We start from the raw sequence: 14,660 nt of genomic DNA, 5'->3' as shown, positions 1-14,660 counted from the left end.
TTGCCCTTATCTTCATCTAAGAGAGCAAACATGAGTTAAAGAGGCGTGGCTGTATCAGGGCCATTTGATGAGCTCGCGGCTTTGAAATGCTGTTGTTTTGTGTTCTGCGCTTTATTTCTTCAAAGTGTTCGGGCACGTCACATACCTTCAAACAACTCCTCAAGGAAACGAGCGTAGCCGATAGGAATCTGTTGGGATGCATGACAAAATTCGGAGGAGAGGCAGCGAGCGCGGGTGGATGAGGTCTGCGGTTCAGCGTCGGTTGCCAGTGGGCCCGGAGCCACGGTTTCAAGCTATTTGCCATGAAGAACAACCCGATCTTCAGGTCAAGAGAGCAGATTTTCATGAATGTGAAAGCCTCATTTGAGAACACGCACACTGTAATGTCTCCTCTCACCACCTGACATTTTTAAAGACCGTGGATGTGTCGTGTAATTAAAGAGAACAGAATGTCTTCTCCTCTCAATGTGTGGCCTGGATGAGATGGTCCTGATTCAGGTCATCCGCAGTAACACTAGCCCATTATTACCTTCTTTTGTCTTTCATTCATTATGGTCCAGTTTATATTAAGTCCCAAAATGAAAGATTCAGTATTATCAGGACAATCACAGAAGCTTTTTTCAGAAAATGCAAACATCTCCCAATCGAGCGACATTGGGAATGTTTCTCCATGCACACCAGAGTAGACCTGATGGAGCGTTTGATGACAAAATTGCAGCATTGAGGGCATTGAAAGAACACAATGTGGCACAATTAAACCCCATTCAAACAGCACTTTGGTCTTAGAAAATTTCTGTAAAATTGGCAAAGAGGCTTCTGTATGAATACAAACACGTCCTGTAAATGTTCTGGGATCACTCCTGTAAAGAGGACTTGATAACATTCACGGAAAGCATTCTGTGACAATGCCGTAAGCAGCGTGCCGTAGTGAGGATGCGCGTGTCATTGCAACAAGAAGTTATGGTTCAGCTCTTTGACACAGGGATTTAAACCCAAATTAACTTTAACAACTAAAAAATGTCTGCAAACTGGATGTAAGCAGAGATCAGGTAACTTGTCACTGTCAGCGCTGAAGCTGAAATCATTCACCAGCATGACAGAACAGCGCATCATGCGCTCCTAATGATCTTATCATAAACAAAAATGTGTGTGTATGCACGCAAATATTCCGGCTAAAAATGAAACAATCCCAGATAGGGATGTAACGATTCAATCCTTTTAAAAATCGATTCTGAATCGCAAGGCTGCGATTCTGTGTTTCATGCACAGCTTGTGCGTGTACTACTGCATGTGGTCAGTAGGAAGTCTTTATCAATCTAAAATCATTATGAGTCAGAGTTGTTTATAACGTGCATTTAAAAAAGCAACACTCGTTAAACCAAATCATTCAAAATATTCTTTATTATCATGAAAATACCTGAAACAATTTGAAGAAAAGTGTATAAATATTCCTGCAGACATTTTCTGGAATAGTGTTCGAAATGCTACTTCTTCTGTGGCACAAAGGGAGTTTCTACATGAGAGCGCCCCCTGGCGTTCAGATGTGCCAGGATTTCACCGTAATACATTTCAATTCATTAATTGAGAAAACACGCATTTGACCGGTTAATCGTTACACCCCTAATCCCAGACAAATCATGGATTAATTTTCCGTGTATTTTCCGTAATCTCTGTGTGAAAGGGGCTTTAGATCTATTTAAATGCTCTAAAAGCTGTATTTTGCAGTGTGTAATGGACACAACTTGCATTCTGTAACTGTAATGGACTAATTTTGCATTTAGCCTTTTTATTTTGCATGTGAAAAGTACAATCAAGTTTTAACAACGTGCCATTTTAGACTAATACAAAGGAAAAGTTTAATAAAAAAAATAGTTACTGCCAAAATCAGTATTGTATCTGGAGAGTTTTAAAAAGTAAATTAAAGCAATAAACCCCAAGAAACAGTGGGTTACCAGTGCATTTTATAACAGCTAAAGGGCATTGTTAGGCACGACGCGAAGCGGAGCTGTTATAAAATGCACTGTAACCCCACTGCTTCGAGGGGTTTATTGCTTTTATAAAACGGTTACTTCATATGCATAAAGTTAGAGGGATTTTATCAAATAAAACACAAATAAGTTGTAATTATATTAGTACAAATATTACTCTTCCGCCAAATAAAGTAGTTCCTCAGAATCAAGTGTGACTGAAACAGAGCGCAGTTCCCAACCAACACAGACACAGCAAAGACACAATGAAAATATGATTAAAGACTGTGGTGTTTATTTTATGAATCAACATTCATCTAATTTATACATTAACATTGATATTGTGCAACCAGGGCCTGAAGTTAACTTTTTTGACCACCAGCCACTGTGGCAGGTGGATTTAGAAATCCACCTGCCACAGTGACTTTTTACCAGCCAGTTTTTTTTTGCCTGAATAGTGAATGATAACACTGTTTTTCATTTATGAATTAAATATAATAATTTTTAGAGCTATAAAAGTGAATTTCTCTTTGTCTTAGGTTGTTTGATTAACATTAATGACACAGACTTAAGTATGTTAATTGAGGTTACTGTCTCTTTAAGACCATCACAGACACAGTTTTTGACTCTCTAGTCTCTATACATACACTTAAGTTAAGACATAACGAAATGTTTTATTAGAATAAGAATACTGTTGAGATTATTTTGTTTATTATATGTGCCCTGTCAAGAGCAGAAAGACTTTATGTACGCTTGCTTTGAGGAAGGCGTCTCTCCGATGTTCCCTATTGAGTGCCCTTAAACCCGCGCGCGCACACATATACGGAGGGGGCACAAACTGCGCACATAAACGCCCCACATACGTTTGTTTTTCATTACTCTATTCGCAAAATGTATGTTAATATACTACAGTATAAGACACAGTAGCGCAACTCTCTTTAAAGTTTACACATCCAAGAGTTCTGATCCGTCACAGCAGAACTACACATCTGTGCAACTGTGATTATACTGTAGTCTATGTCACCATTGCATTCTCATCCCATCTCATCAACAGTTTAATACTTACTCGCACATCCAAACGTAGTCAGAGAAGTGCCTCATCTTCTTTCCAATCGCATGAACGTTGCGAAACAGCAGTCGCATCCTCTCAATGAATCACTCAATTTGCATCAGTGATATGCACAGGTTGATAAGAAATGAGCGGTTGCCGGTTACCCAGACAAATATTTTAATGATATTCGGGCCGCGGTCAGTCGGTCGGGTTTAAAAACTATTTTGAACAATTCCAGGCGGGTTAGTTGAAAATGTCGGTCGGGAGTGGGTTGTTTATACATTGACCCGCGCATCACTGATTCGCATTGGCTACCCGCCAATGTGGCTGGTAGATTGACAGTGTTACCCGCCAATTGCAAAATCCACCCGCATTTGGCGCGTGGTCGGGTGTTAATTTCAGGCCCTGTGTGCAACTGTGGAAGTGATGATCAAATATGCTTGGAAGCATGCTGAACTCTTTCCCCGTCAGCGTTTTTTTTTTTTTTAAGTTGCCACCCAGTTTTAGTTTAATGCCCTGCAGAAAAATTATCTTCTTTAAATAAACATAAAATATCAAATGAAAGAACAGATCATCCACTTTCAAACAAAAACGAACAAAAAACGTTTCATCCTACCTTCATTTGTTCCTTTTATCACCTCTCAAATTCAATTTTTGTGTTTAGAACTTATGTAAGAGATCAGATTCAAAGCCATCAAAACTTACACGTTGTGTTTTCAGTGTTGAGTGAATGCGTCAGTGTTTAAGTTGGGTAAGATCGCCACCCAGTGGATAATAGCGGACGTATGAACTTGAGTTATAAACTCCTCAGACAACCTTTTCTCTTTATCGACGAGATGACTCAACAAAATTTATTGACAGTTACCTGGATATTGCCATTAATTGTGCAATTGTAGACAAATAAAAAATATGATTAAAGACACTGTTTTTTATTTTCATAAATCAGTACGCAGTAACAGTGGCGCAGTGATACTTATGTAATGCGGACTGAACCGTGAGGTTACCGGTGTATTTTATCACGGCTTATAACGCTTTTCATCCAATCAGAATGAAGAACCAGAACTGCCCGTTTTATAATCGTCCTTTTACGGAACATCCGATATCCGGCGTGTTATTCTGTCATCTTTTTTCCCAAAACGCGATAAACACCAGTCCTCCTTCTCTGCAGAATGCAATAAATCAGCCTAACCAATCACACAGCACCATTCCATGCATTGTAAACAATAAGGGCGGCACTCATGGAATCCTAGTTTTCCTCATCTACTTTGTACTTCATGATCAACGAAAAACAAAATAATACTTTGATGGCATTGATAAACCTTTGGTGGTTTTCTGTTACAGGGAAGAAACGTGAGCCATCAAAATCTAATAATTTACGTGTAAGGCACTTGGACGAAGAAAAAATTTCGGCTGTTGCTTGTTCTCTCGACAGCATCAAGCTTCTGTCATGCTAACACATTGACCCCAGAGGATCTTATGAAAAAAAATTTACGCAAAGTCAACGAAAATCAAGCAGGACCAAAACATTTTACACCTGATCGGTGTCAAAAAAGTTAAACTTTTTAAAAAAAAAAGTTGCCAGCCAGCGCCAGCTTTTACATGATTTTCAGAAAAGTTTAATGCCTTCCAAAAAAACATTCTTCTTTAAATATATAAACATATAATATATCACATGAAAGAACAGACCCTCTGCTTTAAAAAAAAAAAAAAAAGTTCTCTTTTACCTTCATTCTTTTATAACTTTTCAAATATGGGTAGGTTTCTTCAAAAACACCCAATTTTGAGCAAAAAGCTGAGATTATTCAATTTTTGTGAAGGACTTTTGAATGATATCAGATTCAGAGCGATCCTTAAAACATACACGTAGTTCTTTCTCTATCACTTGAGGCATTACTCCTGGGTTGTATAAGTTGCGGAATTGTATAGTAATAATAGCGGTATTGCGGAAAGCCGAAAATTCTCGTCATTGGTAGAGGAGCGTTTTTTTTTTTTTTGACGAGTTAATGTCAATGGCGGGGAAAGAGTTAATATGACAATGTAAGTGTTTTGATTAAAGCCATTAATGTTTATTTTTTAATCGGTGTATACCACTAGTCAACAAAATGATAATAACATGGCAAAGATGAATGCACATTTATATATTGATTCAATAGATTTATAGCATTTTTTTTTTTAAATAAATTTTTATTATAAATCTTTGAAAATCTAATTATGGATTTGAATTTTTTATGGTATCATTATTACCTAAAGATGCTATGTGAAAGTTTGTAACAGAAAATAGTGGTTTTCTTCTTGTCACTTTCTTGGTATAGAAAACTCTTTAAATATTCAGCTCTCGTTTTTCAATTCCCCCAAAATAAAATCTTCTGTTTACAACACACAGCAGCTAATGGTGCAGCGAAATTTCTAAATAATAACCCGCTGTTAATTTTCCCTTCTCTCCGATGTAACGGTGCTTCTGTGGCAAGCCGAGGTACTTCTGATACTCCACACCTGGCAAAGTACGAATACAGAGTTCTTCAGAAGGGATCATCTAGTTCATGAAGTGGCACTATTGGGATGCTGCTTGTACCAGAATCCACCAGCGGCTAGTGCTCAGATTAATGATAAGCACATGTTAGTTCAACCAGCTGATGTTTAAGGAGCCCGAGCTCTACAGCGAGTGACGACGCAGGATTCATTGCCCTGAAGCCGTTCGTAACGTGATGATGGCACATAAGAAAGAGTTGGGCTATACGCGTGATGTCTTAGCATTCAAACCAAAGCGTGGTTGGAGGATGAGATAGGTTACGGCTCTTATGTGCCGATAGCTCACCTGTTTTGCTCTGACCAGAGATGTACCTGTATCAATAAATTGATAAGTTTGCATGAATCATCGTGAGCTTGTGGCAACTCCCATTTCATTTATCATTATAAAGACCGACTGGTTTTCCCATAACGGCCCGGACATTAAATAAACCTCCATTTACATAGCTGACTGTTAACACGTCAAGGGTTTTGGAAGCTCGTGCGGTGTGGGTCTGCAGAACCGAGGCTGTTTATGCGATCTGGAGGTAACTTGCAGACCAATGTCCAACCGCACATTTATGCCCACAGAAGAACTTCAAGAGTGAAGCCAATCTCATCCAGTCACAGTTCTGAGATCAGTGCTTTCATATACAGTCTGTGAAGGAGATTTTTCATACCTAGATAACATCTGAAACACTTCTCAGAGATCTTTTTCACTTAATGGCGTTCAGAGGACATCGCAAACGCTGTGCATGCTTCCTTCGTGTCGTGATGGCGATCTGAATCTCACACAGGTCTCGGCAAATATCTCGCAGATGTTGGGTCGTTTGGCAAATCCCTGCCTTATTTGTCCCGGTTTTGCCGGAAAAACAAGTTAAAGTTTATCCAATGTGGGCAGGGAAAATAAATAAACAAATTTGCAAATATATTCCAAATAAGAAACAGTCGCTTTCGTGAAATTCTCTGTTTATGCAGAGAAAAGTCTTTTAGGAACAATAGAGACCAAAAGAAGAAAACCCTCACGGGGCCGTATTGCAAAAGTAGTACATTTAAATTTTTATTATTATGGATAAAATGCATGATAATATTTACTTCAACTTACATGCGAACGCACGAAGAGCTTTTCACATTTCAGGGTCAGACATGTTTTATTTTTGACACTTACTGTTTGTGGTTCATTTAAACCTGACTGTTAATCAAATGTTGACGCTCAGCACCTCCATCCAGAGCTCGATTCTTTGCCAGCTCGTGCAGATGTTCCCAAAAAAGCATTTGTGTACTGAGAATTGGGCAACCCTGAGGTTTGCGGTGACTGACCTGAGTCAACCCTGATGTGCAGTGTTTTATTTTGCATCGAGTTGAGCAAAGAATGAAGTCATCCATTATATATCTGGCTACATGGTCCCACACTGTAATTCTTTCGTCTTTTCCTTTTGTGTTTTTACAAATTTACTGCACCGGGCATGGCGACTGGTAAACTTGCACAGGTAAATGTGGTTCATTGGCTCAGTTGATGCAGTGACTTGGCAACTATGGAGATGCAGTTTTTCCTTTCCATTTGCCTTTTATCTTAAGTGGTGATTTACAAACAAAATCTCAGGGTTTGGCTCTGGTTCTGTGTATATGTTTCTGTTTTAATGTGGGGGGTGGTCCACGCCAAAACTACACAGATGGTCTACATTAGGTCTTGGACGCAGACGTCAAACCCGGACTTACTTTGTTTTAAGGAGTGAGCGCTCAGGGTTATTTGCTTAAAAATTAACTTTACATCGAAACATCCAGTTACTGAGATTGACCGTGGTGCCCGATGTGAGTATTGGAAAAAGTCATCGTGACGTGTGATAAAAATTCGCTGGGGCTTTGAGAACCAGGCGACAAACCGCATGCAACCAACAGCTGTCCACGCTCCACCTTACTGAAAAACACTTGTCCAACACCACAGGATCTTTATTGAGGTCGTAGCACCGTAACAGATACTAAAAAGTTCCTCTCGATAAAAAAAAAAATTTTCCGGCTCCTTTTGTAATTTACGGCCTGTCCTCACATTCCAGTAACCTGTGGTTTGAGTCGATATGTTGTAGATCATTTGTTTTATTGGTTTATTTAGCCCCTCACACTGGGCTGATGGTTGAGCGTTCCTGGCGTTGGTGTTGCGGTTAGCGGCGATTTCATCGGCCTGCTATGCGTCCGCAGGGAGACTTCCACCACCCGCTGATCTGTAGCGGCTTCTCGTTTATTTCATCCTCTAATGACTTCATGAAATCATTGATGAAAACACACTGAGCGAGTTTCATACATCTACTGTTCTTCATACCGGCACAAGACTGATGTAAGACCGTTCAGTGTGAATTTCCACCTGCGGTTACGCTGCTTGGAAGTGCAAGATTTGCTTTGTTCCCCCTATGGAGCAGATTATAGAGAACACATCAACAGATCTCTTGGTCAGATACTATGGGTTTTTTAGTGTACTTTCCATGGTGTCTCTGATTACATATATCATATTTCACATGATCAGGAAAATAGACGAAACATGATGTCCTTGTCTAATGTCATGGTGCGTAAAGCTTTTTTTAATGGGCTCTGAGGTTTAAAAAAATTTATTTTTCAAGTATTCTCAACAGAAATCATTGTTTTCAGTGCGGTTAACGCATCATTTTTCTTTTTACGATAAAATTACATTCAGTGATTGATGTATATGAATGGCGCATTTTAGCAAAACATCAGAGAAAACAGAAAGAGTGGCGGGTGTTTTCTGGAAAGATGAAGAGTTTTAGCTATTTATGATATATAACAAATGAGCTTAAAATAATAAATAACAACACCACACTGCAAAAATGATTTTCAAGAAAAAATAATCTTAGTATTTTTGTCTTGTTTTCAGTAAAAATATCTAAAAATTCTTAAATTAAGATGCTTTTTCTTGATGAGCAAAACGACCCAAGAAAATAAGTCTAGTTTTTAGACCAAAAACATCAAATTTAGTAATTTTGTGCATAAAACAAGCAAAAAAATCTGCCAATGGGGTAAGCAAAAAATCATTTCTTTGCTTGTTTTATGCACAAAATCACTTCAATTTGATATTTTTGGTCTAAAAACTAGACTTATTTTCTTGGGTTATTTTGCTCATCAAGAAAAAGCATTTTAATATAAGGATTTTTAGATATTTTTACTGAAAATTTTTACTTTTTTTTGCAGTGCAGTTATATTTTTACAATTTTATTTTTACTTAATACACTGTAAAAACTAAAAAATTGGAATGAATTAAAAAAATTGCTTTAATTGTTTTTTCCCAACTTAAAATTCCACTTTAGTTTCACTTTAGTTGAAAAATGTAAGTTGAATAAACTTATTTTTGTAGGTGTTACCAGTTAAAGTAATTTTTTAAGTTGAACTTTTCACTTTTTACAGTGTACTGTAATGTGTGTGAACTTTTTACTACTGTATTTACTTCATTAATTTACCGACACATATAATTAAACACCTTCCCCTCACACTGCAAAAATGACTTTCTTACTTGGTATTTCTGTATTAAATTAATGTAATTTTTAAATTAAGATGCATTTTCTTGATGAGCAAAATGATCTAAGAAAATAACCAAACACATAAAATTTAAGCGAATTTGTGCTTAAAACAAGAAAAAAAAAATCTGCCTATGGCGTAAGAACATTTTTCTTGAATTTATTAAATTAAGTGTTTAAGAAAAAAGTTCAAGATTTTTCTAACCCAATTGGCAGACTTTTTTGCTTGTTTTAAGCCCAAATTCACTTAAATTTTATATGTTTTGTTTCAAAACTAAACTTATTTTCTTGTGTCATTTTGCTCATCAAGAAAATGCATCTTTATTTAAGAATTTATAAATATTTGTGCTAAAAACAAGGCAAAAATACCAAGTAAGAAAGTCATTTTTTCGCAGTTCAGCTATACGTTTTAGTCATCTGACATAAAAAAATTACTCATTACAATGTTGAGAAAATAAAGTTAATGTATTTGTCATTTTTTGGGTGTTACAGACGTGCCAGTCCAAAGTATTTGATTTGTCTGATGGGGTTTCTCAGTACGCCTGGTTTCCATGTCGTGAGGCGCAGAGCATCTCTTGGTATCCTCAATATTGGCTTAAGGTAAGATTTGAGTTTCCTTCATTTGAAGCTTTAGATCGGGAAATAAAGAGGAGGTCATAATAAAGAAGTGTAGATGTAGATTTATTTATTCAATAGTAAACATTCAGTCTGCTCAAAAGATCAGACTTTTGGTTATCCTCAATAATCTTTAATACTCAATAAGCCCTTGGAGAGGCAATTGATTAAAATAAAAGCCTTGGATTAAAATAATGATGATGTTTATGCTTATTTATTTTGGAAAATGTTGCAAAAGTGGATCACAGACCCAGCATGCATAAAGGCTAAGATGTTGGTCCTCTGACAAAGTTTCATTAGGCTATGATGAAAATAATTTGGAGTTTTTTTTTCATTAAATGGGTTTCCATCAGAACGATACAGTATTTACAAGCATGTATTTTTAGAAAGTCACAATTTTTCCTTTTGGGAATTGAGAAGATACTATAGATCAAACACTTGCATTCTGTATGTGGCAATCAGCAGATCTGATCTTCCACAGGCTCATTTCTTTCCTATGGTCGCTGCGGCTGTCATCATCCATTTGGCAGCAGACGGCACCAGCTACATCGATCAAACCCAATGCAACGTTACAGTTCAGCTGATTGACACTAAAGGGGACGTTCACAGTTTAGGTAAGCACTGGCGCATGTTGTCGCTGTCGGCAGAAGTACAAAACAAGCACATGTGCATCATTCAATTGGTTGCGTAGCCCTTAAAGATATGGGACAGAGACTGATTGTTTGCATATTTGAGAACAAAAGTATGCTTGGGGCTTGGATATTAAAATCCAGTCTGTCCATCTCATCTCTATCCCAGGTGACTGGCGTCTGAGCTGTCGATCCAATCCACTGGTGATTCCGGTGTATCACGACTTGAGCGTCGCTTTCTACCACACCCAAGCCATCCTCCTTATGTTTCGCTCTGAGCTGGTGGCCATCTCCGGCGTCGGCCTGCGCACCTTCCAGTTCTTCGACCCCATAACCATCAGCGGCTGCCAGAGCAATGAGATCTACAACCCCATGGGCCAGCGGTGAGAGATCACACTGTAGTCATGTCTGGTTTCAATTTTTTCATTTGGCAATGCAAAGTTCATGGATTCGATTCCTAGTGAACACAGACACCGATAACATATGTACTGTGAATGCATATTTGGTTTGCGTGAATATTCAATAATGTCAAAGATATTTATAAATCAGTGCACATTTACCACCTTTACATTACAGTTATTCTTCAAAAGATCTGCAGCGTTCTGAAGCTGAGAATCAGCTAATAATTGATTCACTATAAGGGCCGCAAGATATGCACAATATCGCTTTCAATATATCAATGGTTTGCAATGACTGAATGATTTTGAACATATATTTGTTTATTATACTTGACTTCCGTTCCACCTAAAGCCATTTTGCTCTCAGTGCAATTAAATGGACACACACGTACTGTATATACAGTACAACCCCTTCACTTCCTCTGGTCCACACACATACACACAAATATGTTGTACACCACTTCATATTTTGGCTACGGGACTTTTGCGTCTTGTATGGAGTCGTCTGTGGAGGCCTTTGACCGCCGGCAAAATGTTTCCCGTAATACTGCCCGATCTACAAAACACCATGTCCCCAATTCCCAGTGTTGTTAACAACGGAGGCCATTAACATGCTTCGGGTTTATGTTCTCTCCACTTTTTCTGAACTGTATGCCACTTCAGCAGGAGTTTAATGTGTTCGGAGCGCCGTGTTTTATTCACTACATTGGCACTAAGTTTTGGCTCATAGGATTATAGAAAATAGCCTGCAAAGCAATATAACAGAAAACATTAGGCCAAATATTAACAGTTACTTGTGTGCGTGTGTGCCGTTTATAATTCAGTATGGCTTTGTGCACTTTTAGACACTAAGGTTGTGGAAATATAAACTTTTTACTATTTAGGCAGAAAATCATTATGAGCTCATAGAATAAGTACAATAAATACAATACAATTAGGGCTGCATAACGATTAATCACAACTAATTGTTTGCAAATTAAACATTTTTGTTTACATCATACAGTATATAGTCTATGTGTGTATAATAGTTCTGTATACACACACATACAAGTATATGTAAGAAATATTTACATGTGTAAATACATTTTTATATTTATGAGAATAAATGCTTAATAAATATTTTTTTCTTAAAATTACACATCCATGTGTGTGTATTTATATATGCATAATTATTATTAAAGGTGTCACGATTTCGATTTTAAATAGAAATCGATCGAAATTAAGTTATGAACTTTAAAAAAACACGTGTTGAGTGCTGAGAGTCAACCTCCTCTAACTTCGCTAGCTACAGCCAGTTAAAAGATAGCATGGCAGATGCAGGAGACACCACGCAAGCTGCTCTTTACATGGGAAACAAAAATAAAAACAGCACTCACGTGCACAGCAGAATGGCGTCTGTGACAGAACTGGGCTGGGTTTCCCGATAACGATTGAACTTAGCACTTAAGAGTGCTTTCTACGAGCTACTTAACGAACATTCGTTTTTCATTTACGTGCGTTTCCCAAAGATGCACGTTAAACGATCGTTCGCAGCTGGGTTTTAAGTGCTACTTACGAGTCGCTATTCGTTTGTCAAGTGCTGAAATGTCACCTATAGAATGACTCGAATTTGTAGCAGAAGCTTGTTTAGGCTAATGATGTTCAGCTGATGTGCACTAATGTTTTTTTATAATATTTTTCATTATTGTTTAATGACTAAATATTATAAAATGTAGTCATTAAACAATTATTTGTTTAAAATTATTTTAATGTTTTAATAATTTGTGCATAATGAAATATTATTTTCCGTATTTAGTAAGGACTCGTCCCACTGCGAAATGCCTTCTGCATTTTATGTAATAGTTTAGATTATTATTATAATTAGTTTTTTATTATCTATGTTTATTTATTATTAGGGATTATTGCATTGTAACGTACATATTTATTTGGTTTCCTTAATCAGATGCCATTTCACTTCAAAACAATTATTTTTTTACTGTAGATTAATTATAGAAGCAATTGTTAGGAACCATTTATCAATTTGATAGTACCAACTATTACCAAAATTATAATTTTATTGTAATTTAAATTTGATTTCTCATTTCTCAATAAAAGCGCGTTTTTAAGGTGCAAAGTACTGACAGGAAGTTTCGTGTTATCAGGTATGTGTGTGCGAGTACCATATTTTTCCACTGGCAGCATGACTAACATGGCAGGGGATCTCCAGGTTCAAGGTCAGATATTATATTTCATAAAAGTCTAGTCTTAAAATGTCATGGCATTTTTGTGCTTTCAAAAAAAAGTAAAAATCAAGAATCAAATCGAATCGTGACCTTAGAATCAAAAATGTAATCGATTCGACAATTTGGCGAATTGTGACACCCTTAATTATTATACACAGTACACACATATAAACGATGTAAACTTTTATTTTGCAAACGATTAGTCGCGATTAATTGTTATGTAGCTCTAAATACAATACAATTATTTACCGGTTTGGCAAAATATCATGGGTTTGTAAGTCACATGGGATAAATACTTCTGAAAATGGATAAATGTACAATTATTGCATGTAGTCTTCTAGTTAATATGAGGTCAGACACCTGCATTATAGAATAAAGTGGCGATCACACCACTTTTTGTTCCATTGACTTCCATTGAAACGCAAGCTTGTGCAAAAATATTTAACATTTGGCTGCATTGCAAAGTTTAAGTCTGGGGAACTCATGAGAATTCATATCACATAGAGACTAGTAGAAAACCAGTACGTCACGGCCCAAAGATGTGTTTTGGTCACTTTTAAAGGGACACTCCACTTTTTTTGTAAATATGCTATTTTTCCAGCTCCCCTAGAGTTGAACTTTAGATTTTTACCGTTTTGGAATCCATTCAGCAGATTTCCGGGTATGGCAGTACCACCTTTAGCATAGCTTAGCATAATTCATTGAATCTGATTAGACCATTAGCATCGCGCTTAAAAATAACCAAAGAGTTTCAATATCTTTCCTATTTAAAACTTGACTATTCTGTAGTTACATCATGTACTAAGACCACTAGAAAATTAAAAGTTGCCTTTTCTAGGCAGATATGGCTAGGAACTTTACTCACATTCTGGCGTAATAATCAAGGACTTTGTTGCTGTAACATGGCTGCAGGAGGCGCAATGATATTACACAGCGCCTGAAAATAGTTCCCTGCTATTGAAAGTAACCAAGGGGACTATTTTCGGGTAGTGCATAATATCACTACAACTGCTGCAGCCATGTTACAGCGATGCTAATGATCTTAACCGATTAAATGGATTATGCTAAGCTATGCTAAAAGTGGTACCGCTAGACCCGGAGATCAGCTGAATGGATTCCAAAACGGTAAAAATCAAATGTTTAACTCTAGGGGAGCTGAAAAATGAACATATTTTCAAAAAAAAGTGTACTTTCCCTTTAAGCTGGTCTAACTGGACTCATCCAAGCTTGACCAGCTTTGCCAGGTTGGGAGGACCATCGTAAACCAGCTAAAACCAGCTACCAGCTTATGCTAGTCTTAGCTGGATTTTTCAGTATGGACTGAACAACTCCGCAGAAGCATTATTTATATACAAATCCCAATACTGTGTGAGCAAAGCAGAAATCTGTCAGGATTACAACAATGAAATGGTTTCCAAGCTCTCGACAGAAGCTTCTTTTCAGGTTCTCTTGCATTAGAAAATGTGGCTGAAACCTAAAACCATATTTCTTCATTTCTCGCATGCGTCCCTGCGTACAGAACAGGACCCATAGCTCATGTTTGCCCCTCTCTGACCGCAGCCAAATCTGTCAGGATTCTACTTGGTCAGCTAAGAGACGAAAATGCCAACTCTGCATTTACAGACTGACTCCAGTAGTGCTTTATTTTTTCTTGCCACTTTCTTCTGTGTGAGCAAACTTCAGCCAGCATTGTTCATTTGGCCACATCATTTGCTCTTTATGTAACAGTGTGCATGTTCAAAACAAAAACTC

The 14,660-nt window shown here is 37.3% G+C and overlaps 1 protein-coding gene across 1 annotated transcript in view; it reads left to right on the top strand.

Annotated features, from left to right (window-relative positions):
• Positions 1-14,660, top strand: part of pappaa (pregnancy-associated plasma protein A, pappalysin 1a) — an 83,245-nt gene that overhangs the window by 41,461 nt on the left and 27,124 nt on the right. The window contains exons 12-14 of the mRNA XM_065284047.2: positions 9,537-9,644; positions 10,141-10,273; positions 10,458-10,671. Coding sequence (XP_065140119.1) covers positions 9,537-9,644; positions 10,141-10,273; positions 10,458-10,671 — 455 coding nt within the window. The remainder of the gene's footprint in view (positions 1-9,536; positions 9,645-10,140; positions 10,274-10,457; positions 10,672-14,660) is intronic.

This window comes from Paramisgurnus dabryanus, chromosome 5 (assembly GCF_030506205.2).
Source record: "Paramisgurnus dabryanus chromosome 5, PD_genome_1.1, whole genome shotgun sequence".
Taxonomy (NCBI): Eukaryota; Metazoa; Chordata; class Actinopteri; order Cypriniformes; family Cobitidae; genus Paramisgurnus; species Paramisgurnus dabryanus.
This window is presented reverse-complemented; position numbering and strand designations above follow the sequence as displayed.